Below are 26014 nucleotides of genomic sequence, written 5' to 3' on the forward strand. Positions count from 1 at the left end.
ATAGTTAAATCAGTACATCCCTTAATGAGGATGCTGTTCTACTGGTAAAGTTTTTAGCATAAATTTAGGGGAATACACTATACTGTTGTAAGTATGAATTTGTGGGACTAAACCATACTGCTTTACACAAATATATACTAGGCCATTGCTCTACTCAAAATCGTGTCAGGACTTGCATTAATTTCAACTTAAAGTACTATTGTAAAAAATTTAGATTTCCCTGAGTTATTAAAAGACTACACAAGTATAAAAACCAGAAAAATTCAGTTCATATAAATTCTTTTAATTTAGGAGAAACCGGAAGACACTAATGTTTTTCATTACAGTGTATACTTGAACTCAAATTGTTTGTAATTGTGTTTTTGTTAAAATTACACTAGTAGGCAATCTTTATTTCACTAAAGACAAATTCTGTTTTCATTTTGTTTTAATTTTAAACAGTCAAAACACAGTGCAAATGTGTAAAAGCCAAAAAAAGCTTGGGGAAGGCTCCTGGGCTTGTTTCATTGCTCAGAGTGCAGGCTCAACCTCAATCTCTGCACTGCACTGCCACAGCCTGAGGTACCGGTCCCGCATCAGCAGGCAGGGGCAGATGTGACCACATGTTTAGCAACCCTCCCGTCTTGCAACTAGGTGCAGTTTCTGTCCCGCAACGTGACCATCTGGGCTACTGCTCAGGACGTGGTGCCGCCTGCTCCATGGGGTAGCGAAGGGCTAGGGATGGGGTTTTGGGTCGAAAACACTCATGATCTGCTTCTTCTGCAGGGTCTAGCAACATCTCCCCGCCCCCGTCCAACCCCAGCTACCACCCCTCACCCGATTTTTCCTCTTCTGTCGCTACCTGCAGCAGCTTGACACCACCCCCACCCCCGCCAGTAAATTTCTGCCCCCCCGCCTGCTGACAGCCCCCCGCTGCGATTTGCCCCCTAATGCTTTTAACGCTCCCCCCTCCCAGAGGAGGCAGCAAATCGTAAGTAGACGTGAGGACAGTGGCAACAGCAAAGGTTACCGGGCATGCGCAGTGCGAGAGAGCCTGCTCAGTGCACCCGAGCGGGGAACTGGCCGCGGGAGCGGTTTGTGCCGTTACGGGTGTCTCACTTCCCCCTAGTAGCCCCGCCCGCTCTCCCGCACTGCTCCGCGGAGCGGCGGCCCTTGACGCGGGGTCTTCTGTTTATATGGGCTCCTATTGCCCCCCCACCCCCTCCCGCTGCTTCACACACGTCAGCGGGTCCCCCGAGCGGGCGGGGAGCGCGGGCCGCATCCCCTCGGCTGGCGGGGGGGGGGGGGGGGGGAGGGACACCGCTCACGCGCGCAACCAGCCACCCCCTCGCCCCTCCCCCCTGCACGCAGAGCGCGCGACTCCCGCCCCCGGGGCAAGCAGGGCGCGGCCAGATATTAGCGCCAGGACCTCCCCCCCCGGCTCTCCCACTGCAGGGAGCAGAAGCGCGGGACAGTCCGTCGGAGGCGGCTCTCGATTGGCTGCCACGTGTGTGGGACGCGGACGTCACCAGCGGGCTCGGCTCCCTGAGGGACGGGTTTGGGGGAGAGCAGGGGGGGGCCTCAAGGAGGGCGGAGCAGGGGTGAGCACCTCCAGTGAAAACTAGAAGTTGGTGCCCATGAAGGTACAAGAATTTAAGTTAGCAGACAGTGGTTGCTGTTCTACTGAGTATGACTAATATTTCCTCATCTCATTTAAGATAATTGCAGTGGAGACTAGCAGAAACTACTTTCTAACTGCGAAGGAAGCATTGAGGAAGGTAAGTGTTAAAGTTGTGGCCCTGCTGCTATAATTGTGTGCTGGTTTCCTTGGTTTCAGATGCTCCCCTCCCCGCCGATGACTGTCACAAGGAGTGTGCATAACTACTAGCTTTTTCATAGGGATTAAGAAATCATTTCAATTTTAATATAAACTGGTATTGGGCAGGTAATTTACAATATCCCCAATTATTTTAATTGGGTATATATAGACATGTACATTTGATTTTTTTTAAATCACTGTACACATGTTTAGTTAACATATGAAAACTTCTCAAAAGTCCCAGTTAACCACTCATTTTCAGGTTCCTGTTGATTTACAAATCAGTGATTCTTGACATTTTCTCTGAAAATAGAGGTGGGTGAAATTTGTTACATAAAACATTACAAAAAAGAAGTCAGATGTAAACTGAAATAAAATAAAAGTCTGTAGAAAAAAGTGGCAAATAACCTACAGTGTTTGAACTGAAACCCAGTTAAACTGTAGCCATATCTTTAGAATATGTTTTCTCTACATGACCTACTGTATCTTGTAGTAAGATGAGGCCCTGAAACAAACTCTTGTGTCAGAGGCCCAGTCTGAAGCCTGAACCAAAGTACTTCCAGGCATTGCTAAGCAAAAGCTGGGCTGTGAGCCTGAAGCAGGCCCCAGTCACAGAAGTTGGAGAGAAAAAGGTTATTAGCAGCAGATGCTTTCACATATAAGTGCTAATAAGAGGAACTTGTGCCAAGACGGCACCAGGACACTCCATAGACATAACAAGGAACAGGCATATGCATCTTAAAGACAGGGTCAAAAGGACAGCATGATGGATAGATCTGTTTGTCTGAAACAACATGATCGAAGGGAGAGACAGTACCCTAATGAGCCAATGGGCTGTACGTCAATAAGTCAGAAGGGATGAGTAATCTTTCCTGTAACTGTATAAAAGTAGGTCCCGGAGTGCACATCTTTGTCCAGCCTAAGGGGCAGCGGAGTGTCCTACCACTGACTAAGCTGTCTCCATTGGCAGGGGGCACATATTCGTAATATGTCCTGTAGAGTCTATAGGAAACTATTACTGTGCTTCATTTGACAATAAACCTGGCTCGGGTTCCTTCGTTTCTTACTAGAGTCTGTGGTCTTTGGGGGTTCTCTCAGAGTTTGCTGCGTCAGCTATCTGTGCAGAGCCAGGGCAGCACACAAAGGGAACACGCACGCAGCCGACTGTTATCATCAAACAAGAGCAGAGTACCACAAAGGTAGCTACTGACAACATATCTTAAACTTAATTATTAGGTTAGTTGTCTAATCTGCTTGTAACTTTTTTTTGTAGGTATTTAAAAAATGACAAAGTTGCTGTTGATTGACGTTGATTGTGGAGTCGATGATGCTCAAGCCATAATGATGGCGCTGGCATCTCCCAGTGTTGAAATCCTGGGAATTACTTGCTGTTATGGAAACACAGTGTTGGAAAACGTCTGCAAAAATGTACTTCGTGTACTACAAGTTTGTAATAGGCTTGAGGTAATCAGTCTCTTAAATGTATGTGAAAGGGTTTATCTTTGTGTCAGGTCTTGCTTAAAAATCATCAATTCGCGTAGGCTAGGATCACCTTTTATAGTTTGTACTCCATAATTAATTTCTTTGCTGATGTAGGATAATTTTTGTCTTGTTTATTGTCTCACCATATCAATCCCAGGAATAATAATAGTAATTTTCCTAGATCCTTTAAAAAAAATCTTATAGGTATAGTGAAACCCCGCTGTAACACAATGATTGGGGTACAAAAAATTGGATCGCGCTAAATGCGGGATCGCGGTATAGCGGGGTTTACCATTTCAAGCTGGTCACTTTCAAGCCAGTCAATTTCTCTTGGGCAGAGAACTACTTTCATTTGCAAACTGCCCATAATAGTAACTGAAAGGGTGCAGCTCCAGCAGCGGGCCTCTCAGCCATACAATGAGAGAGGGAAACACTTGGGGAGAGCAGGGGAGACATGCAAGGGGCAGAGGAAGAGCGAGGAGCAGCTGGGGAGGAGAATGGCTCTTCTCACCAAAAGGGTAAGCGGGGGTAGGGGGGAAGAGGCAGGGGGAAAGGCACATTCCATTTTTTGTTTTTTTGTTTTTTCCTTTGGGGGCGCTCCAGCCTCTTTTTATTTTTTTTTTCTTTTTTCTTTTTTCCTTTTTTGCCTTTCGGCGGTGATCCAGCCATTTTTTTTGCGCTTCAGCGGTGCTCTGGTGGTTTTTTTCTTTTTTTTTCTCTTTTGCGCTTCCACCATGCTCCGGCCGCTTTATTTATTTATTTATTTATTTATTGCTCTTTGGCAGCGCTCTAGCGGTTTTTTCTTTTTTCTTTTTTGTGCTTCCGCAGGGCTCCAGCTGCCTTTTTTTTTTTTTTTGTCTGGGGCGTCTGGAGCCACCTTACAATCGCATTATAGCTGAATTTGCATTATTGCGGGGTGCATTATAGCGGGGTTTCCCTGCATTTCTATTTTTCCTGGCTGATGTGAAATTTCTGCTCTTTTCATAAAGGCTCTGCAATTTTAGTGCCACTGATTTGATCACTGTTAGGATATTCTTTGAAATTGATCCTGTAATATTGCTTCTTCAAGTGATTGTCTACATGGATTCCATACACTGCGTGCATGCATCCATGCCCATGAGATTTGGATTCTTTTGGCCAGCAGTGTTAATTGAGACCATGCTGTGCCTCGGGTGCCCTTGTGCCCCCTTCCATCTCCTCCTTAATGGGCATAAAGGGTGGAGTAGACCCAATTGTCGTTCAGCTCCTTCTTACTTCCTGTGGCAGCTAGCATAGGTATGAGAGGATGAGTTCTAAAATCTTGAGAGACAATGGAAGCATTTTAGGATCAATTCACTAGCTACAGATAATACTTCATTTAATAAAACAATTATAAATGTAAAACATGTTTTGATAAATTTACTTTTTTCCCTCACATATCTAGCACATTTGTTAGTTTTCGTAATAAAATAATTTAAAATGCTGTTTTGTGCATTTTTAATGGAATTTGAATTTCCATTCAAATTGATACAGTTCACAAGTAAAAATTTATTCATCCTCTAGTAAAGAAAAAAGATGAATGACATTTCTTAACATAAGAAAAATGTAAACAGTAAGAATCTGAATAATTATAAATTAAGATTACTTGTTACACACACACATTTACTTACTTGAGCATGTATAGTATAGCCTCCTGGTTAGCAAAAAGTAGTACCAAGTTTAGTGTAAAGGCTGTATTTCATTCCAAATCAACATGTTTTAATGGTTATCAACCAATGAGAGTCAACCATTCTTTAGGAAAATAACTAAAAATTACAAAAGCAAAATAAGATTAAAACCAATTATTTAAATCAGCGTTTCCAGCTTGCTGATTTAAATTGCTTTGATTTAAATAATTCCAAATTGCTGAGACATACCTCTGTAATTGGGTCAAGAAAATCATAAGAAACTTGCAACAAAGAGGATTCTTTGTTGCTTTTTTACAGATACAGACTAACACAGCTACCCCTCTGATAAGAAACTTGGTCATTCTGAATCCTTCTGCAATAGGGAGGCTCACCATGAGCATTTCCATTAATGACAGGCTACTAGAGTCTGTTCAAGCTATCTGACATACATCTGTATCCATCCCGTCCATGTCAAAAAGAGCAGACAGTGGGCACCAGGTTCTTGCTGCATATTTGATTTTCTGCTTACATCCAACACTGGGTTCTTTTCTAGTGGCAGCACTACAGGAGAGAACTAAACAGCATGGACCTTCTAAATCTATGCCAAGAGAAAAGGATCCAGAAAAGCTCAATCTGTTCAGCTACAAGGTGTATTTAACAGCTATGCTCTAGAGGAAGATGGCTAACTATCCAGCCATTGCCATTAAAGATTTCAGGTGACAGTCTGTACTTCTCTACAGTCTATGCTGGACATGTCTGACACCACAGTGCACACAATAGCTACTGCAATAGCCAGGAGGAGATCTTTATGACTTCAGTCTTCAAGGATCTCCAGGAAGCTCTAGGCAACAAACAAGAACCTCCCATTTGAGGGTAATGAGTTTTTCAACAACAACATTGGTGAAGCCCCGTGGCCTCCAAAAGATTTAAGGCCAACTTTGCTTTCTTTAGGACTTTGAGTTCCAACCCAAGAAGGAAGCAGCCACATCAACGTCCTATAGACAGCATACCTCAGTCCAGTTTTACAGTCAGCCACATTGTACTTCGGAACTGCCAATGAAGAGAGAGAGATTCCACTGGAGACAACCCTCTGCCTCCTCTGCTGCCCCACAGTCTTGGGGTACCACCAGGCAGCAGGTGCGATGCAAAGTTGAGAAACTGACAGGATGATCTGCGAACCTCTTTTGTTCTACACCTGCCGCTTGGCAACCACCTCTTTTGTTTTGGAGAAATTTGAGCTGAGGTTACCTTGGCTTTATGGGTCCCAGAGATGGTAGCCAAGGAGCAGCTAATTCAGTTTCAATCCCATCCTTCTCCCCACCCTCCTACTGCCTCCTTTCCTGGCTCTTTTCAGGGAACCTTCCCATGAAAGACCATCAGTTTGAGAAGTACACTCCCTTTTACAGCTGGGAGCAATACAGGAGGTGGCTTTTTACTCCCATTACTTTTTGATCCCAAAGAAAAAAGGAGGTTGATGGCCTACCTTGGATCTTCACTGAGAGCTGCGGGTGGCCGTGCCTGTGGACAGTCATTGTAAACACTGTCTTGCGGCCCGCCGGCAGATTACGCTTACGGGCCGCAGGTTGCCCAACACTGATCCAGATTATGATCTTGAAATTCAGGATTTGTGGTTCCCTCAGGAAGCTTGCTCCCATGTATATGTTTTAGAGCTCAAAGTCAGCTTGGTGTGCAAAGCATTCCTGCCTCTTCTTTGGGAATCCTTAATACAAGTGTTGACAGACAACACCACAGCTGTGGATTATGTCAACAGGCAATGGGGAACAAGATCATTCTCACTCTGTCAGGAAACCATAGGACTATGGAACAGGTATATTTTGAACCAAGTTACATGTGTGGCTGTGTACCTTTTCAGCCTTCTGAACACTTTGGCAGATCAACTCAGCAGGCAATTCCCTGACAACAAGTGTGTTCGCAAAGACTCACTCTTACAGAACATCTTTTGTAAATTGGGATTCCCAAAAGTAGCAACAGACCAGAACAAGTGTCAGACATTCTTCTTTTTCAGAAGGGGTGCAAGCTAAAGCTCCCTGACCAATGCCTTTCTCATCCCTTGGATGCCAGGGTTGAAGTATGCCTTTCTGCCAATCCCTATGATACCTAGGATACTGAGGCAGGATGCAGTGTTGTTATGATAGCCCCAGTATGGGCCAAGCAGTTTTGGTGTTTGGATTTCATGAAACTTTCAGTGCAGCCACTTATCACCTTACCTGCTCTGCCTCACAGTCTTCCAGAATTGTTAGATCTTGCACCTGGATCCAGTATTTTTACACCTGACAGCCTAGATCAGGGCTACATTTGGCCCATCAGACCATTTAATCCGGCCCTCAGCTCCTGCTGGAGAGCGGGGTTGGGGGGTTGCCCTGCTCCAGCTAGAGAGAGTGGTTGAGTGCTTGACCCGCTTCGCATGGCTTCCAGGAAGCAGCCGGCATGAACCCCTCTGGCTCCTATGTAGTACATGGAGGTGTGGCCAGGCGGCTTTGCACGCTGCCCCATCCGCAAGCACCGCCCCCGCAGCTCCTGTTGGCCGTGGTTCTCGGACAATGGGAGCTGCAGGAATAGTGCCTGTGGATGGGGCAGCGCGCAGAGCCACCTAGCGGCGCCCATAGAGGGGGGACTTGCTTCCGGCAGCTGCTTGCAGTAAGCATTGCCTGGAGCCTGTACCCCTCAGCCCCTCTCATGCCCCAATCCCCTGCACAGCCCTGATCCCCTTCCTGCCCTCTGAACTCCTAGGTCCCAGCCTGGAGCCGCCTCCTGTACCCCAAACTCCTCAGCCCCATCCCAGAGCCGTCGCCTCCCCCCACCCATACCCCCAATTTTGTGAGCATTCATGGCTCGCCATACAATTTCCCTACCCTGATGTGGCCCTCGGGCCAAAAAGTTTGCCCACCAGGGCCTAGATGCTGTGTGGTTTGTATCTACTGAAAGAAACTGTTCAAAACATTCTGCTTCAAAGCAGGGGAAACCTTTCAACCTTACTTATTAGGCTAAATGGAAGAGGTTTTCTACTTGGGATGCCAGTGGTAGTTGTCTTCTTTGACATCATTACTTTCAGCAATGGTGGAGTATTTGCTAGCCCTTTAACAGTCTAGACTTTACATCAGATCATAAAGGTCCATGTAGCAGCAATATCTGCACATCATCCCTCACTCCTGGGTAGTACTGTATTTTCCCACTTTACAGTAGCAAGATTCCTAAAGGCCTCACATGTTTTCCCCCCAGTGCAGGAGCCCCTCTCCCTTTTTGGGACTTCAATATAGTATAGCAATATAATATTTATTAGCAGGGTTGATGGGTCCCCACTTTGAACCCTCAGCAACCTGTTCCCCACCAGTCAGTGAAGACTGCCTTTCCGGTGGCCATTACATCAGCTCACAGGGAATGGGATGTTCAGGCCCTTCTGACATATCGTCTATATACAGTATTTTGTAAGGACAGGGTCATTCTTAGATCTCACTCAAAGTTTCTCAGCAGATTGTCTCAGAGTTCCGTATGAGCCAGTCCTTTCATCTCCCTTTTTCACCCCTGATTAAGTGGGTCTCCAGATATTTAAGGTCATATTATGAATTAGCCAGGATAGATCCATCTAGCCAGACTAAAGCTCAATCCGCGATATTTGAGGAGCAGTTATGTGGCGCTTTAATCAGACATTTACAAGACACTATTGCTTTGTAAGGGTTCCCACATCAGATGTTGGTTTTGTTAGAGCTGTCTTATAGCCATTTAAGTAGGACTCCTAATACCCACCTCCAGGCAATAAATAACCGATTGTTAGTCTCTAAGAGTGGAATTCATGTGGACAGTTACTCAAATTACTCACAATAACTTTTCATCTAAGTACCCTCCTGGATCAGAATTAAGGAAAAACAAGCTAACCACATTAAATTTATGCCTCAATAGACCCTACTTTCTGTGTTCAGTAAGGAAGCTGACACAATGACTGAAGCTAGTTTTGTTATGGCATGGAATATCACTCGTGCTAAATGTCTATATTGTGACGGAGAATTTGTTAAGATTATTGCAGAAGTGATTCCAATTTTAGATCCAAGTAACATAGAACTTCAGTGACTAATGCAGCAAATTCCAATTTCACGCCACAGTATGGAGAGGCAGATCTCCCAGATGCAACATGCAAAACGATCTAAAGAATTCTCTAGCATTGAGCCTAGCTGTCGATGAATCCACAGATACTCAAGATAAACCACAACTAGCGATATTTGTTCGCTATGTTTCCACAGATGTAATTGTGAAAGAAATAATGTTGAATTTAGTGGTGCTAAAAGAAACAACTTACATTGTTGACATAAAGAATGTACTTGACAAAGCACTGACAAATGCTAAGGTGACGTACAACCGGATAAACTTGTCGGTGTTGCAATGGATGGAGCACCTGCAATGGTGGGGGGAAAAGTAGGTCTTATCGGACTCTTGAAAAGCAATCCCAAATTTCTGGAGTTCCTCCCTGTTCATTGCATCATCCATCATGAACACCACCAAATAGCTGATCGGCAGCCGCCATCAAACCGTCTGCCCAGTGCTGGGGTGGAGGGGCCGCCTGCCCGGCGTGCTGAGGCTGGAGGCACTCAGCAGAACCGTGGGAGGGGAAGAGCTGGGGGCCACGGAGGAGGGAAGGGGGCTCAATCAGTAACAAGAAGACAGCATGAATAATAATAAACCACTCCTGAGACTTGCTCCAAACACAATCTGCTCCTTAAAATAGATTGTGTGTTTATGTAACAACAGGGTTAATACTGTAAATAAAACAGTGGTGGTGGTAGTACTGGGATAATATAAATTTAAACAGAGGCAAGATGCCTTTAGGTGATGTGCAGCCATGCTATAGTCAATTTTTGCAACTTACATCTTGTTTAGATTCCAGTTTACGAAGGTGCTTCTGCTCCCTTACTTGGTGGTCCTGTGAAAGGGGCTATGTATCATGGAAGAGATGGTTTGGGTGATGTTCCTGTTCCGAATGCTCCAAGATTAGACTATCTACAGAAAGAACATGCTGTGATTGCAATGTTAAGAATTGTTAATGAGAAGCCTGGTCAGGTGAGAGTGTTCTTTATATTTTTTTTCTATGTAGTAACAGAAGACAGCAAGCAGGACTGAAGTCTGTTTAAGCAAATGCCTTGCAATTATATGAAATTGCTTTGCCTGTCTAATCCTAATGGAGGATCCAGGTTCAGTCTTCAGTGGAAGGTGACCCGCCTACCTTCTCCCGATAGTCCATGGCGTTGTACACTGAGGCTGGAAGAAATTTTCTCAGACTGAAATTTGGCATTCAATTTAACCCTGTACATGAATAGCCATAATTAAACATCTAGTCCTAAGTCACTGGTGTCCAAATAATTGTTCCTTTAATCAGGTAATTCTGGAGGCAAAGAATTTGACACACTGATTTACCATCTCCCTTTCTCCCAGAGGAATAATATCTTTATTTAATATTTAGGAGAGTCTGTATTTTTTTTGCTGCTTACCTCAAACATGTCCTTGCTCATGTCTTTGTGATCCTCTTTTAGGTATTTATTGCAATAAGATTTCCTACTGCCTTCTGTTTCTCCACGTCTTCTATGTAGGCACAAAGGTATCAATCTTTCATAATAGCTAACACCCTCTATTCCTTTGTTTAATTTATCCGTTTTTTTTAATCTTCTTTAGAATTTTTACATCCCTACAGAGCAGCAAACTATCATGGTACTTCACTTTGGGGCCTCAGTGTTTCTATATCATAGTTTTCCTTATGGCGGATTGCATGACTTGGAGGGACTGAAGATAGGACACAGTGTGTTTCATCTTTATCGGAAATTCGGATTATAGGCCTCGTTGTTAATGCTTGAAAGCTGTTGCTGTTTGATGGGTGTTCGGTCCATATGAAATGGATCTGGTGCTCAGTCCAATTCCCTATGGACAGGTAGACAAATCACAAAAACCACCTCTGGACTTGATAGTGATTGTCAAGATAGATAACAGTTCCAGCAGAGACCAAGGATTGAATGGACAGAGTCTGTGAACAATATCTTGCCTCTAGAGATGGTCAGAGTTGTGGCCCATTGTTGGAATGGCATAGTGAAGTGTCTTTCTTCACCAATGGTGTAACTGTTCAGTAGCTAAACTGATGACTTGATTTTCCAGGTCTCATTCTAACACTCTTCTCAAATTTATAGAAAAATTAAGATATTAATTTTCTTTGTGTAGTTCATAATGTCTCTCCTCAAATGCAGCCAAGGATCCTATTGACCATCTTTCTTGCATTTTGGGATTGTCTTTTAATATTTTCAGTTTTACAGAGAACTCTGCTCATGATTATATTGTCTTCATCCTATGCTCCCAAATACATCTTAGGTATAGTTATTATGATATGTTTTCCTTGTCTAAACTGTATACCTTTGGCAAAACTTCATTTAGCTTCTCATTCTAATGCGTTCTGTCAGACCCTAGGCCAGAGGTCAGCAACCTTTCAGAAGTGATGTGCTGAATCTTCAGTTACTCACTTTAACTTAAGGTTTCGCGTGCTGGTAATACATTGTAACACTTTTTAGAAGGTCTCTCTCTATAAGTCTATATTATATAACTAAACTATTGTATGTAAAATAAAAAGGTTTTCAAAATGTTTAAGAAGCTTAATTTAAAATTAAATTAAAATGCTGATCTTACATCACCAGCCCACTCAATCCACTGCCGGCCTGGGGTTCCGTTCACCTAGTCTGGCAGCGGGCTAAGTGGGGCCTGCGGGACCCCGGCTGGTAACGGGCTGGCAGGCGGGACCTCGGGCTGGCAGTGGGCTGAGAAGGGCTGGCAGCCAGGAGCCCAGACCGGGAATGCAGGTGGGAATGTGGGGGGTCGGGTGCAGGAGCTCTCGTTCGGTGCTCAGGGTGGGGATGTGCGGGGGTGCAAGAGTCAGGGCATGGGGTGTGGAGGGTGCAGGAGTCAGAACGGGCTGGAGGTGTGTGAGCTGGTGCAGGAGTCAGGGTGTGGGATGGCTGGGTATGTGTGGAGGGGGTGCAGGGGTCAGGGCAGAGGGCTGGGGGTGTATGGAGGGGATGCAGGGGGGGTGTCTGGGGTGCCATGACTCTTGCACCCCCCACATCCCTACCCTCACCCTGAGCACCAAATGGGAGCTCCTGCACTGCCCCCCCCCACATTCCCATCTGCACCCCTCCCACCAAATGGGAGCTGCCCAGATAAGCACTCCACACCCAAACCTTCTGCCCCAACCCTGAGCCCCCTCCTTCGTTCTAGCTCCTGGCCAGATGCTACACCCCAACCCCCAGCCTACTCCTTCACCCCCAGTCCAGTGCTCAGTGCACTCCCACCCTCAGCTCACTGCAGAGAGAGAGGAAGAGAGGGAGAAGGTAGGTACCCACTCTGTGTGGGCAAGGACGGGACCCAAGACCGGCAGCGAGCTGAGACACTCAGCCCACTGCTGGTCTGAGGTCCCGGCCGCCGGTCCCACTTAGCCTGCTGCCGGCCTAGGCGAACGGAACCCCAGGCTGGCGGCGTAAGATCAGCTTTTTAATTTAATTTTAAATTAAACTTCTTAAACATTTTGAAAACCTTGTTTACTTTACATACAACAATGGTTTAGTTATATAATATAGAATTATAGAGAGCGACCTTCTAAAAAACATTAAAATGTATTACTAGCACGCGAAGCCTTAAATGAAAGTGAATAAATGAAGATTTAGCACGCCACTTCTGAAAAGTTGCCGACCTCTCTGATTTAATCCTTTTCTCTTGCCATCATCTCATTTTATGCTTGTATTAATCTATCATTAAAATGGAAAAACAGCCTCTTCAGATGCTTCCTCATCCTGGACAATAAAATCAGCCATCTTACGCACTCTAACTGTCCTCTACCTTAAGCATTCAACTTGTTGCCTCTTGTTTAAATCCGTTCTTTAACCTTCCTGAATGTTTTTGGCCAGAATGGAAGGCCATTTAGAGTTGCTTCCCAAAGACCTAAAAACCTAGTGCTCCTCGTAATGTTTCCGCAACCAAATATTGAGGAATCTGATCTTCTCTGCCTCATCTTACCAATATAGGGCAGGGATAACTTTTTTAAGAAAATCACCTATGGGTCCATTCTGCCCCTCATTTTAGTACCTAGCTGGTAAATAGTGCAAGAATATATGGATTTCCCTCTTTTGAAAGCTAGCAGATGCTGCTTCTGATGGCTTATCAAAGGGAGTGAGCTTGGAGCTTCACAGGGTATGTGTATACTGCAATAAAAAAACCTGCAGCACTGTGTCTTGGAATTTGGACTGTGAGGCTAAAAATTGCAGTGTAACTGTTCAGGCTCAGGCTGGAGCATGGGCTCTGATACCCTCCCTCTCATGGGGTCTCAGAACTTGGGCCCCAGCCTGAGACTGAACGGCTACATGGCACTTTTATAGCTTCATAGTCCAAGCCTCATGACCTAGGCCAGCCATGGCCATGCCATAAGTCTTTTATTGCATTGTAGAAATACCCACATTCAGATCACTCTCCAATGAAAATATCTTGCCTCCAGTCCTCAAAAGTGTAGTTTTAGGGACTGTCAGCAAAAGTATCTTAACTAATTTATGTCATAATGATGGAGATAGATTGTTTTTCTCTTAAGTGTCCCGCTTCTAAGCTGTATCATGTTTCAGTGAAAAACAACACCTTCAGTTTGCACTCATAACAGATAGGAAGCCAGTACAACATATGGAGCCCAGGCACAATATGCTCATACCAACTCACTACGCCTAGCTGATAAACAGCCTCATTCTGGACTTGCTGCAGCTTCTGAGTCTTTATAGATAGCTCCTATTGGAGTTTTTATGGCAGTATTCCAATAAAAGCAAGAAAATACCATAATGTCTTGAACAACTACAGATGAAAAAAGAAGTATGTGACTTCTCTGGGATTCCCAGACATCGGCTGTGAGAGTTCCAAAAGAACCCCAACGTAGCTAATCCTTCTGTCAAGTGGGAGAAGTCATCCACCAGTAGATGAAGTCACGGAGTGTTGCTTTAAGAGAACTGTAAACAAATGTTTTAAACAAACCTCTTAGAAAAATGTTCATTGGAGTAACATGTAAAGAGATGGAGTAGTGTTCTGTTTGTTTTGTAGATTTCTCTAGTTGCCACTGGTCCTTTGACTAATCTAGCTTTGGCAGTGAAATTGGATCCAGCATTTCCTCAGAAGCTTAAAAATATGTTCATCATGGGAGGAAATGTAGAATGTAAGTCATTTATAAAATGATCAGTAGGTAAACATTTTAACTTATAACTCCAGTATGCTTATTCAGAAGCTGTTTCGCCTTTTTTATACAATTGCTAGACTTCCCATACCTAATCTAATACACAAATGCATGTAATGAGGTTGGTGTAGTTAGTTGTTAATGTTGCCATAATGTGAGAGTTCCTTGATTTTTAGTAATTGCACTCACAGTTAATATCTTTTTAATGACCTTATCTTGAAGTTAAATCTTTGTTGGAATTTTATAATAAATTTCTTATGATAATATGTTGATGCTAAAAATATAATCTGTTTTAGACATGTTCTTTTTTTGTATTATGATTTTTTGGTAAGCAAAATGGACAAGGCACAGTAAATATTGTAAGCTGTGGCACTGAAAAGTAAAACGATTGAAGAAAGTAAGCACATATACTGAACAGTTACTTTTTCGGTTTATGTTTTTGTTAGCCAGAGGAAATGTTACAGTCTGTGGAGAATTCAATTTTGCAACTGATCCAGAAGCTGCGTATGTTGTCTTAAATGAGTTCACTTGCCCTACTTATATTGCAACATGGGAATTTACGTGTCGCAATTCATTGTCTTGGGTAAGACACCAAATGTTTAATATAAATTAAAGCTAAAGGTAAATCTGGTGAAACTCAGTCTGCATGGGTACAGGGGTATGTCCACATGGATCAGATTACAGAACTGGGTCCTAAATCAGAGCTCCCTGAATTGGAATGTAAAAATAACTGTATCTGAAGCTGTGTACATGCTGTATTGCTGGGCAGTCTTGACTTAATCGGAAAAAGAGGGCTGAAGCTATATCCCAACGTTTCTCTTCTTTTTTTAATTGCCAATATTATTCTTTTGGTGTGCAGGAATTCTATCATGAGTGGGTTAATCAGGACACCAAAAAAGCCAATTTCATGGAGAAAATATCTGAGCACAGTATAAAATTCACAGATCCAAAACACGAAAATACAAGCAACAGCTTCTGGACTTCAGGATTTGTGTCTTGTGATTCCTATGCTATGGCTGCTGCAATTGACGAGAGCTTTGTCACAGAAGCCATAGAAACTGCTGTAAGCGTGGAGCTGAATGGCTCACTAACTAGAGGAATGATGGTAATGGATATGGCTGGTCTTCTTAAGAAGAAAAATAAAGCTTTTGTCATTAATAAGTGTGATTTAGAGAAGTTCAAGGGACTTCTCATTGCTGCTTTAAAATAACATTTGGCTGTCTGATAAATTTCCCGATCTTGTTAATTTTGAACTGTAACTGTAGGTCCAGTTACAGTGGTACAGATAACTTTAGATTCATAGCTACTATCAGACAACATACAATTATTTTTAGTTAATAACTTTCTCGTATGTCAGATTTCCAACAAAGTGCATTCAAGTGAATATGAAAAGGACCCATTTAAATCTACAGTAGTGAGAGAATTCAAAGTGCAAGTTAAAATGGCAGCCTAATTGTTAGATAACTCTGAGTGCACTTATTACCTGGTAGGCCAGTACTCTACTTTACCATGCATTTACTCAGTAGACAGAAACAGCATTGAAATCTAGAATATATACATATAAATATGATCTGTCATCAGTTTGTAAGATGGAGAAGATAGACTGTTCTAATTCTCACTGCTTTATTATTATGGGAAAACAAACCAATTTTTACTTAGAGAATCTAGATTAAGGATTTGCAAAGTATTATTTAACAACCACTTTAAGATCCAGGAGCTCAACATGTAATGATAACATTTAAAACATATTTTTGAAAATTTTGAAAAAGGGAAGATGTAGAAGAATTTGAAGGACCATGGTCATGAGAAACAAAACTGTTTAACTTCAGTTTACTAATTTGAATATGGCCCAGAAATGTAGTGAATGAGTTTATCATCTTACTTCTGTTATGTAACTTATTTAAAGTGGGTTTGTAACCTGAGTCCAGTTTACACAACAAGAAAGCATGCTTGTTTGTAGATTCTGCAGAATGAACAGCCCTGAAGACACAAGTAAATGAGCAATTACTTCAGAAGCTTCAGAGCCATGTGTTAAATTAATTTGTCATGAGTCGTTGATTGCTTTGCCTGTTCTGGGCCATTAATCCATCTCCTTGGAACTTATCCTAATATTTCAAACCTCTGAGCAGCTTCAAACACTTACCATTTAAGAACAAAACATAATTACACCTTCCCAAATCGCTTTTTACAGTTGAGGATCTGGCCCTTTGTAGTGAAAACTTTATAGGGTTAGGAATACAATGAATGTTTACACTAACAAGAAAACTCTGTGTAAGATACCATATCCTGTAAAATGGATTTTCTTTGTCCATACAGAATGATGTGGTAGAAAGGTTTTATCAGCACTTGCTTGGGATTGCCTACATAATTTTACCACTGTGAAAAATATGTGATCATCCGAAATGGTCATCCCAAACTCTCACCCAAAGAACCTTCATACCACTCCATCTTGTATTATATAAAAAATATTTAGAAGATGATAAAAGAACGAATAGTACTTGTAGCACCTTAGAGATTAACAAATTTATTTGAGTATAAGCTTTTGTGGGCTAAAGCCCACTTCATCGGATGCATGCAGTGGAAAATACAGTGGGAAGCTATAGAGATATATACAGAGAACATTAAAAAAAATGGGTGATGCTATTCCAACTCTAATGAGACTAATCAATTAAGGTGGGCTATTATCAGCAGGAGAAAAAAAACTTTTGTAGTGATAATCAGGCTGGCCCATTTCCAACAGTTGACAAGAAGGTATGAGTAACAGTAGGGTTTTTTAAGAAACCCTTATGCCCCTCACCTCTTCATCGTCATCCAACCCCCCCCCCGATCCTTGTCCCCTGACCACCCCCTCCCAGGACCTCACACCCCTAACTCTCCCCCCAGGACTTCACTCTCTATTCAACCCTCCCTGCCCCTTGTTCCCTGACCACCCTCTCCCAGGACCCCACCCCCTATCCAACCTCCCCACTCCTTGTCCTCTTACTGCTCCCTCCCAGGACCCACCGTGCCTCCTGGGACCCCACTCCCTATCCAACTCCCCTGCTCCCTGTCTCCTAACTGCCCCCCTGAACCTCTGCCCATCTAACCGCTCCCTGTCCTCCGACTGCCCACTTCCTGGGACCTCCTGCCCCTTATCCTACCCCCTGCTCCCCGCCCCCTTACTGGGCTGCTCAGAGCGGCAGGACTGGCTCATTGGAAAGCCTGGGAGGTGGGTGGGTGCAAGCCGTGCTGCCTGCGTGGTTGTGTGGCTGCGGGGAAGGCTGGACAGGAGGGGAGGGGCCGGAGGCTAGCCTTCCCAGCTGGGAGCTCAAGGGCTGGGCAGCCTTGCGCCCACCTTGGAATTTCTTCACGCCCCCCGCCAGTTTGGAAACCAATGCTCTAAAGCTATGGTTCAGTAAGCACGTTTGGTAAGCATGTGTGTAACATAAAGCATCACAGTCAATGGAACCACTGACATCATTTTAGTTACAGATGTGCTTAAGTATTTTCTGTAATAGTGCCTTAATACTGGTTCAGTAGCAGCAATTAGCGAAATCTATTCCTAGAGCTGTGTAACAAATGCATAATTCTGCTGAAAGCAAGGAGATTATAGAATACTAATTCATGCTCTTGAGGAAGGGAGGGGGAAATCAAATCTGTTTGTCAAACAGGAACAAAAACAAAGTTTTTGTTTAAACTTTTAACAAGAAACACAAAGAATAACTTTAAAAATGTTCACACTTACATCTAAATTATTGTTGCTGTTTCTGTTTATATTACTGTAATGGCAAATATTCAGAAATAATCATGCTACTGTAACTTAACTTGACATTTGCTACTTGTATTTTTATATAATTCATATTCTATAAGAATACTGTAGATGTTTTATATCAGTAATCAGTATGTTAATGGCATTTTGTATTCAGATGCATCAGTATAAGAAGCATGTATGATTTTGGAAGTAGAGAAAAATATTAAATACCTGTCTGTGTCCTTTCCAGCTGCTAATTTTAATTTGCTCCTTGGAAAATCCTGAATGTGCAAAATGGGAAGTGAAATAAACCAGTTATTTCATGCATTAGGAAAGAGCCGTGCTCCCCTTCATGAGTCTTGTGATCATCCCTGTTAAACTACTTCCTCTCCCTGGTAGTGATTCCTTAATTAGAATTGCATTCTACAATGATTTTAACATAAGGCATAATTTCCTGGGGTGGATTTCTATAAAAGTAGGTGGGTAATCTGTGAAATTTTACACCTTGCTAGTTTTTATGTCCTTTGAGTTTTCTTTATAGTTACTATAATTAATTTCACAAGGTTTAAATTAAAGCCTTTGAAATAGGGCTCTGGTTGAAATTTTCTCTTGGCAATCAATGAAAAGCATAACTATCTCTGGGGGCTGGTCCACACTAGGGGGGGGAATCAATCTTAGATACGCAACTTCAGCTACGTGAATAACGTAGCTGAAGTCGAATATCTAAGATCGGATTACTCACCCGTCCAGACGGCGCGGGATCAATGTTCGCGGCTCTCCGTGTCGATTCCGGAACTCCGTTGGGGTTGATGGAGTTCCGGAATCGATACAAGCGTGCTCGGGGATCGATATATCGCGTCTAGATTAGACGCGATATATCGATCCCCGAGCAATCGATTTTAACCCACTGATATGGTGGGTAGTCTGGACGCACCCTTATAAAACATTGTCTATCTACATAAAACTTGGTAGGTAGGTAAATGCTGAGAAGGAACTGTTGCAAGAAGGAAGCTGTTTTTTTTCCTTCACTGTTGAATTTAGAGTCACTTTTAGCCATTATTCATACCCATTACTGAAAGTTATCCTAATTGGTTGATTGGAGCTGGGCCCACACAAGACCAGTTGACAAAGTCAGTGGAGAGGCGGCACACATTAAATGTCCATCTGGTACTAGATTTCTCTTGTCAGAGTCTATTCTACAGAAGAGAAGGGATTCATGTACCTCAGTAGCTGCACTTCTACTCTCCACAGGTCCCCACTCACATTGCCTAAATCCCCTGTCGTGACCTGGCCTGGTCTCCTTCTCTGGACTGACTTCAGTCTGTTGTTAGTGGACACAGTTGCCAGATCTCAGGTGTTTTTAAGCCCCCCGTAGCTCTGGGCAGTGACTGATCAATATTCCTAGGTCTGGGTCTCAGGCACACTTCCATATGCAGACACTGAATCTGACATCTTTCTTGGGTAGTGGATCTTGAAGTCTGGCCATTTCAGATCCTGGAACCCTGCCAAACTCCCAGTTGCTTAGACATGTTCTTTCCCCCCCTGCCCCAAGTCCACCTGGCTATGGAAGCTCTAGTTTCTAGTTAAATCCTTCAGGAACAGTGTGGCAAGAAACAAAGGCTTAGTAACAACCTACTCTTTACTCTTAACAAAGCACACTAGAGAGTTACAGATCTTTGGAAAAACAAAATACTGGATGCAGTTCCCAAAATATTATCTCACTCCTGTGAATCATAGGTTTGGTCAGCATCCTTAGGCCTGGCCTTCAAAGGTTGGACTTTCTTGCATGTTACAGTGGTTTGGTCTTGCCAGCCTTGCTTAGAGAAGCACTCCTTTTTTAAAGCAGCCTCTGTCCCCCTTTTGGCCACGTACTACTTCTGGGGAAGTTCTGGGTTCTAGTTGCCCCATCCCCCCCCCTTCTATGTGTAGTCATTCAACAGTCCTACTGATATTAAACCCATTGTTCTTAGAATGGAATCGACATGAGCAAGCACTCGAAGTGTGTGCACGCCCAGGTGCACAGTCAGTGGAGATTTTTGCCTTAGGGGTATCCGTAGGTTGGCTGTAGCGTCCTCTTGAGTGCTGTGCCAGTGCACCTGTATATTAGGTGCCGCCAGCCCTGTGCCCTCTTAGGTCCTTCTTACCACCTGTAACGGTTGGTTAGAGTGCCTCATCTTACATTGCAAGAGCGTTAGCAGTTCTTAACAGGTATTATTACCGCTTTTGTGTATAGGCCTGAGGTACTTAGTTAGCCATTAGTTTAAGTGTTAGTTTAGTAGTAGAGTTCCAGCCAGGACTTCACCCTGGAATAGGGCATGCCCTATTTCCTGGGCTTCAAACCATGTTGGTCATGCAACAGGCAGATGCCTATGAGTGACCCCCATGGCAGCTGTTTGAGGTGCTTGGGGGAGTCTCAAATAAAGGACAAGTGCAGGATTTGTAAGAACTTTTGCCCTAGAATCCAGAAGGGGCAGAATATCTGTTTAAGGGCCCTCTTCATGGAGGCTGAGCTTCGTTCGGTGTCAGAGCCCTCTCATTTGGACTCCACTCCTAGCACTTGGGCATCAGTGCTGAGCGCACTGCTGGCACCAGGCCCCACCCAGCATCATTCACCCCCTCCAATGCCCAAGAAGCGGCAGAGGAAGGGCTCGCTGGCACCACCTAAGTAAGGGAAGAGGGCTTTGTGTAAAGGATCTATGTCAGACCATATGCCCCCCGTCCCTCCAAGCGAGTACCACTGCGACTGGACCCTCACACCCAGCCAGGGATCTGCCTCTGATTCCCTGGAACAGCAGGGGACCTCCACCTAGGCCTTCGTTGCCCAAAGCGGCCCAGGTGGCTAAAGCTCTAGTGGGCTGGCCAACACATAGATGTGCCAAGGGCCAGACTCGGCTAAGGCCAAGTCAGTTATGGGACCTCCCCAAAGGGAAGCGAAACACCCTCAATCCCTGAACCATAGGGTTAGGTCCCTATCACCACAAGCCAGGCCCTGCAACACCGGTCTCTGGGCAGAAGACCCTGGTACCATGCTCTCCTATAAGGCACGGAACACCAGAGTTGAGGCACCGGTCCCTGTACTTATGGTTCCAGTGAACCTCCTGCCAGAGATCACCATGGCACAGATCACTGTTGCCTAGACCAGGGGGCTCAAACTCAAATGACCATGAGGGCCACATGAGGACTAGTACAGTGGCCCAAGAGCTGCATTACTAACAACTTCCCCCTGCTGCCCTCCGCCCACTCCACCCTTTCCATAAGGCCCTGCCCCACCTCTTCCCTACCTTCCCCAAAAGCCCCACCCCCAACTCTGCCCCCTCCCTGCCCCCAGGGGGTGCAGGAGGGGTGTGATGGGCTCAGAGCAGGGAGTTGGGGTGTGGGGTGCAGGAGGGATGAGGGGTGTGGTAGGAGGCTAGGGTGCAGTACAGTGCTTAGGGCAGGGTGTTGGGGTGTGGGGTGCAGGAGGGGGTGGGTGTGGCTCAGGGCAAGGGTTGGGGTGCAGGAGGGGTGCAATAGGGGGCTCAGGGCAGGGGGTTGGGGGGGGGGTCTGGCTCCCTGCCTGCCCTGCCCCCACGCTGCTCCAGGAAGCGGCTGGAACGTGGGGGGAGCAAGGGCACAGGTGTGTGTGTTGCTGTTGCTTCAGGCACTGCTCACAGCATCTCCCATTGGCTGGAAACGGGGAACCGCAGACAATGGGGGCAGTGCCTAAACCAATATCAACACACACCCTGTGCCCCTCCTTCCTCAGGTTTTGCCCTTCCCCTCGTGTGCGTCAGGCCAGAGCCACTGTAGGTAAATGCTTGGGGGGCGGGGCCCGCCCGAGGAGCTCGCAGGCCGCAGAAAATAACTTTGCGGGCTGCGTGTTTGAGGCCCCTGGCCTAGACGATCTCCCAAGCATCAGTCCCCACCAGTGCAGGACTGCCTCTCATCGTGACACTGGTTGTTAGGCAGGCATCGATCCTTGCCCTCTGCCAACTGACGCTTGTCAGAGACCAGTATGTGGACACAGGCTTCCTCAGCTCCGCCCTGGTCACCAAAGGGGGAATGGTCTGGTTTGGAGCAGGCCTTCAGCCCCTCGCCGAGAAAGGGTGAATCACCGCTGACTTGCGAGACCAGTGCAGCATCCATGGTGGCAGCATGAACAGTAGCCTGCTCAGTGGCCTTATTGGAATCCTTGGGACATACTGATGATGCCAGTCCTGTACTCCCACCACTCCTCCCTGGCCACCTCGGACAAACCACTCATGGCACCAGGGTCAGAGCACAATGCGGAATTTGATGTGAGGGACACACAGCAGGCTTCAATGCCTATGGAGCTGTCCCCAGAAATGGAAGGGGAACCTGCCCCTCCACTTACGGTGCAATTGTCTTCACTGCCAGACAAAGTGGTGACAGGCCCTGCCCAGACTGGCAGTCCCTCGACAACTTTAAGGAGCACCAGGCCCTCCTTAAAAGGCTGGTTACCAATTTAAATCTGGAAACTGAGGAAGTTGTGGAGCAATCAGATGACATTTTCAACCTCATATCCTCCACCACCCTAGCCCAGATCGCATTACCCATCCACCCAGGGATCCTTAAGATCGCAGTCACTGTGGCAGACCCTCTCTTCTATTCCACCCACTTCTAAGAAGGCATAAAAGAAGTATTACATCCCTGCAAAGGGATTTGAATACCTTTATATGCACCCTCCAGCTGGGTCATTGGTTATGTCTGCTGTTAATGAGAGGGCTAGGTAAGTGGCACACTAAAGATGACAAAGAGACTGGACTTATTTGTCAGAAATATTTATTCAATGGCCAGCCTGCTATTTTGGGTGTCTAATCACCAGGCCCTGTTGGGTAGGTGCAATTTTAACCTGTGGGGCTTCCTTGGTAAATTCAAAGCGATCCTCCCACAGGATCGAGCTCAGGAGTTTGCCGCTTTAGTGGAGGGAAGGCACAGCGCTGATGAAAGGTGCCCTCCAGATGGCCTGGGACGTGATGAAGTCAGAGGCCAGGGTTGCCGCCTCTGTGGTGGTAATGAGGTGCAGCTCTTGGTTGCAGTCCTCTGGGTTATCCCAGGAGATGCAATCCACTCTGCAGGACCTCCTGTTTGAGGGAACTAGGCTCTTCTCCGAGCTCATGGACGCATGGCTGCATGGTCTGAAAGACTCCTGTGCCACTCTCCACTCTCCGGGCCTTCATACTCCTCAGCAGACCAGAAAGTCCCTTTCTCCTCTGCCTCCTCTACTTAGGTCCTGCAGAACTTCCTGGCTGAGCACATATAGAAAAAAGGACAGAGACAAGGGGTTTAAACAATGACACCCCTCATCTTTCCATTCATCTACTCAGTCCGGCCCTTCCAGAAACTAGGAAAGCCAGTAACAGGCATTTTGAGGGTAAGCTCGAGGACAATGCCCAGTTACATCCCAGGATCCACCTTCCTACTCTTTCCTCAATCACCTGCATCCTTTCCGGTCGGCCTGGTTGTGACTGACCTCAGACTGTTGGGTGCTCAACATAATATCCTCTGGCTATATCCTGCACTGTGTGTAAAGGAGAAGTACGATGGAGCTGCAGTATGAAACTTGAGAAAGGCCTGTTGAGTCTCTTTGGGTTAAGTTTAGAGGTGAGAGTAACAAGGGTGATGTCGTGGTGGGCATCTGCTATAGACCACCAGACCAGGAGGATAAGGTAGACAAGGCTTTCTTCGGACAACTAACCAAGTTTCCAGATCACAGGCCCTGGTTCTCATGAGGGACTTCAATCACCCTGACATAGACTGGGAGCTCAATACAGCAGTGCACAGACAATCCAGGAAGTTTTTTGGAGAGTATTGGGAACAACTTCCTGGTGCAAGTGCTACAGGAACCAACTAGGGGTCATGCTCCTCTTGATCTGCTGAAGAATTGGTAGGGGAAGTAGAAGTGGGTAGCAACCTGGGCAGCAGTGACCAAGAGATGGTTGAGTTCAGGATCTTGACAAAAGGAAGAAAGAAGAGCAGCAGAATATGGACCCTGAACTTCAGAAAAGCAGACTTTGACTCCCTCAGGGAACTGATGGGCAGGATCCCCTTGGAGGCTAATATGAGGAGGAAAGGAGTCCAGGATAGATGACTGTTATTTTAAAGAAGCCTTAGGAGGGTGAAGGAACAAATCATCCTGATGTGCAGAAAGAATAGCAGATATGGCAGGCGACCAGCTTCGCTTAACAGAGAAATCTTTGGTGAGCTTAAAACACAAAAAGGAAGCTTACAGGAAGTGGAAACTTGGACAGATGACTAAGGAGAAGTATAAAAATATTGCTCGAGCATGCAGGGGTGTAATCAAGAAGACCAAAGCACAATTGGAGTTGCAGCTAGCAAGGGATGTGAAAGGTAACAAGAAGGGTTTCTACAGGTATGTTAGCAACAAGAAGGTGGTCAGGGAAAGTGTGGGACCCTTACTGAATGGGGGAGGCAACCTAGTGACAGATGATGTGGAAAAAACCTCGGTCTTCACAGGTAAGGTCTGCTCCCAGCCTGCTGCACTGGGCAGCACGGTATGGGGAGGAGATGAGCAGCCCCCAGTGGTGAAAGAACAGGTTAAGGACTATTTTTAAAAAGCTGGACATGCACAAGACCATGGGGCTGGATCTAATGCATCCAAGGGAGTAGGCTGATGTGATTGCAGAACTATTGTCTTTGAAAACTCGTGGCGATTGGGGGAGGTCCTGAAGGTTTGGAAAAAGGCAAATATAGTGCCCATCTTTAAAAAAGGGAAGAATAATCCAGGGGTATACAGACCCATCAGCCTCACTTCAATCCCTGGAAAAATCATGGAGTAGGTCCTCAAGGAATCCATTTTGAAGCACTTGGAAGAGAGGAACGTGATCAGGAACAGTCAACATGGATTCACCAAGGGCAACTCATGCCTGACCAACCTAATTGCCTTCTATGATGAGATAACTTGCTCTGTGGATATAGGGAAAGTGGTGGACATGATATCTTGAGTTTAGCAAAGCTTTTGATATGGTCTCCCACAGTATTCTTGCCAGCAAGTTAAAAAAGTATGGATTGGATGAATGGACTGTAAGGTGGATAGAAAGATGGCGAGATCATCGGGCTCAATGCGTAGTGATCAATGGCTTGATGTCTATTTGGCAGCTAGTATCAAGCAGATTCCCCTAGGAGTTTGTCCTGGGGCCAGTTTTAAGTTCAACATCTTCATTAATGATCTACATGATGGGATGGATTGCACTCTCAGCAAGTTCATGGATGACACTAAACTGTGGGGAAAGGTAGATATGCTGGAGGGTAGGGATAGGGTCCAGAGTGACCTAGACAAATTAGAGGATTGGGCCAAAAGAAATCTGATGAGGTTCAACAAGGACAAGTAGAGAGTCCTGCACTTAGGATGGAAGAATCCCATGCACTGCTACAGGCTGGTGACTGACTGGCTAAGTGTCAGTTCTGCAGAAAAGGACCTGGGGATTACAGTGGATGAGAAGCTGGATATGAGTCAACAGTGTGCCCTTGTTGCCAAGAAGGCTAACAGCATATTGGGCTGCATTAGTAGGAGCACTGCCAGCAGATGGAGGGAAGTGATTATTCTCCTCTATTCAGCACTGGTGAGACCACATCTGAGGTATTGTGTCCTGTTTTGGACCCCCCATTACAGGAAACCATGTGGAAAAATTTTAGAGAGTCCAGCGGAGGCAAAAAAAATTATTAGGGGGTCAGGCTGGGACACATGACTTATGAGGAGAGGGTGAGGGAACAGGGCTTATTTAGTCTGCAGAAGAGAAAAGTGAGGGGGGATTTGACAGCAGCCTTCAGCTACCTGAAGCGGGGTTCCAAAGAGAATGGAGCTAGGCTGTTCTCAGTGGTGGCAGATGACAGAACAAGAAGCAATGGTCTCAAGTTGCAGTGGGGGAGGACTAGGTTGGATATTAGGAAACACTATTTCTCTAGGAGGGTGGTGAAGCACTGGAATGGGTTACCTAGAGACGTGGTGGAATCTCCATCCTTAGAAGTTTTTAAGGCCCGGCTTGACAAAGCCCTGGCTGGGACAATTTAGTTGGGGTTGGTCCTGCTTTGAGCAGGGAGTTGGACTAGATGACCTCCTGAGACCTCTTCCAACCATAATCTTCTATGATACA

The 26014-nt window shown here is 45.3% G+C and overlaps 1 protein-coding gene across 7 annotated transcripts; it reads left to right on the top strand.

The window, feature by feature from the left end:
* Nucleotides 1–1054: 1054 nt before the first annotated feature.
* On the top strand, nt 1055–16697 carry LOC115655430 (inosine-uridine preferring nucleoside hydrolase-like). 7 transcript variants are annotated; one of them, XM_030570887.1, is made up of 7 exons: nt 1055–1073; nt 1698–1757; nt 3072–3262; nt 9817–9996; nt 14041–14152; nt 14617–14753; nt 15030–16697. In XM_030570887.1, the coding sequence occupies exons 3-7, from the start codon at nt 3083–3085 to the stop codon at nt 15378–15380; spliced, it is 960 nt and encodes a 319-aa protein (XP_030426747.1). In that variant the 5' UTR covers nt 1055–1073; nt 1698–1757; nt 3072–3082; the 3' UTR covers nt 15381–16697. The 7 variants fall into 7 exon arrangements, with proteins under 7 accessions (XP_030426747.1, XP_030426769.1, XP_030426728.1 ...); XM_030570877.1 differs by lacking the exon at nt 1055–1073 and adding an exon at nt 1603–1622; XM_030570909.1 differs by lacking the exons at nt 1055–1073; nt 3072–3262 and adding an exon at nt 1091–1622.
* Nucleotides 16698–26014: the final 9317 nt, after the last annotated feature.

This window comes from Gopherus evgoodei, chromosome 1 (assembly GCF_007399415.2).
Source record: "Gopherus evgoodei ecotype Sinaloan lineage chromosome 1, rGopEvg1_v1.p, whole genome shotgun sequence".
In the NCBI taxonomy this organism is placed as follows: Eukaryota; Metazoa; Chordata; order Testudines; family Testudinidae; genus Gopherus; species Gopherus evgoodei.

Bases quoted from the DNA above. Each gene is read 5' to 3' on its own strand.
- LOC115655430 (XM_030570887.1), top strand. From the start codon at position 3,083: ATGACAAAGTTGCTGTTGATTGACGTTGATTGTGGAGTCGATGATGCT. The intron at 14,153-14,616 runs GTAAGTCATTTA...TGTTTTTGTTAG, and splicing joins CATGGGAGGAAATGTAGAAT to CCAGAGGAAATGTTACAGTC. The intron at 14,754-15,029 runs GTAAGACACCAA...TTTGGTGTGCAG, and splicing joins GTCGCAATTCATTGTCTTGG to GAATTCTATCATGAGTGGGT.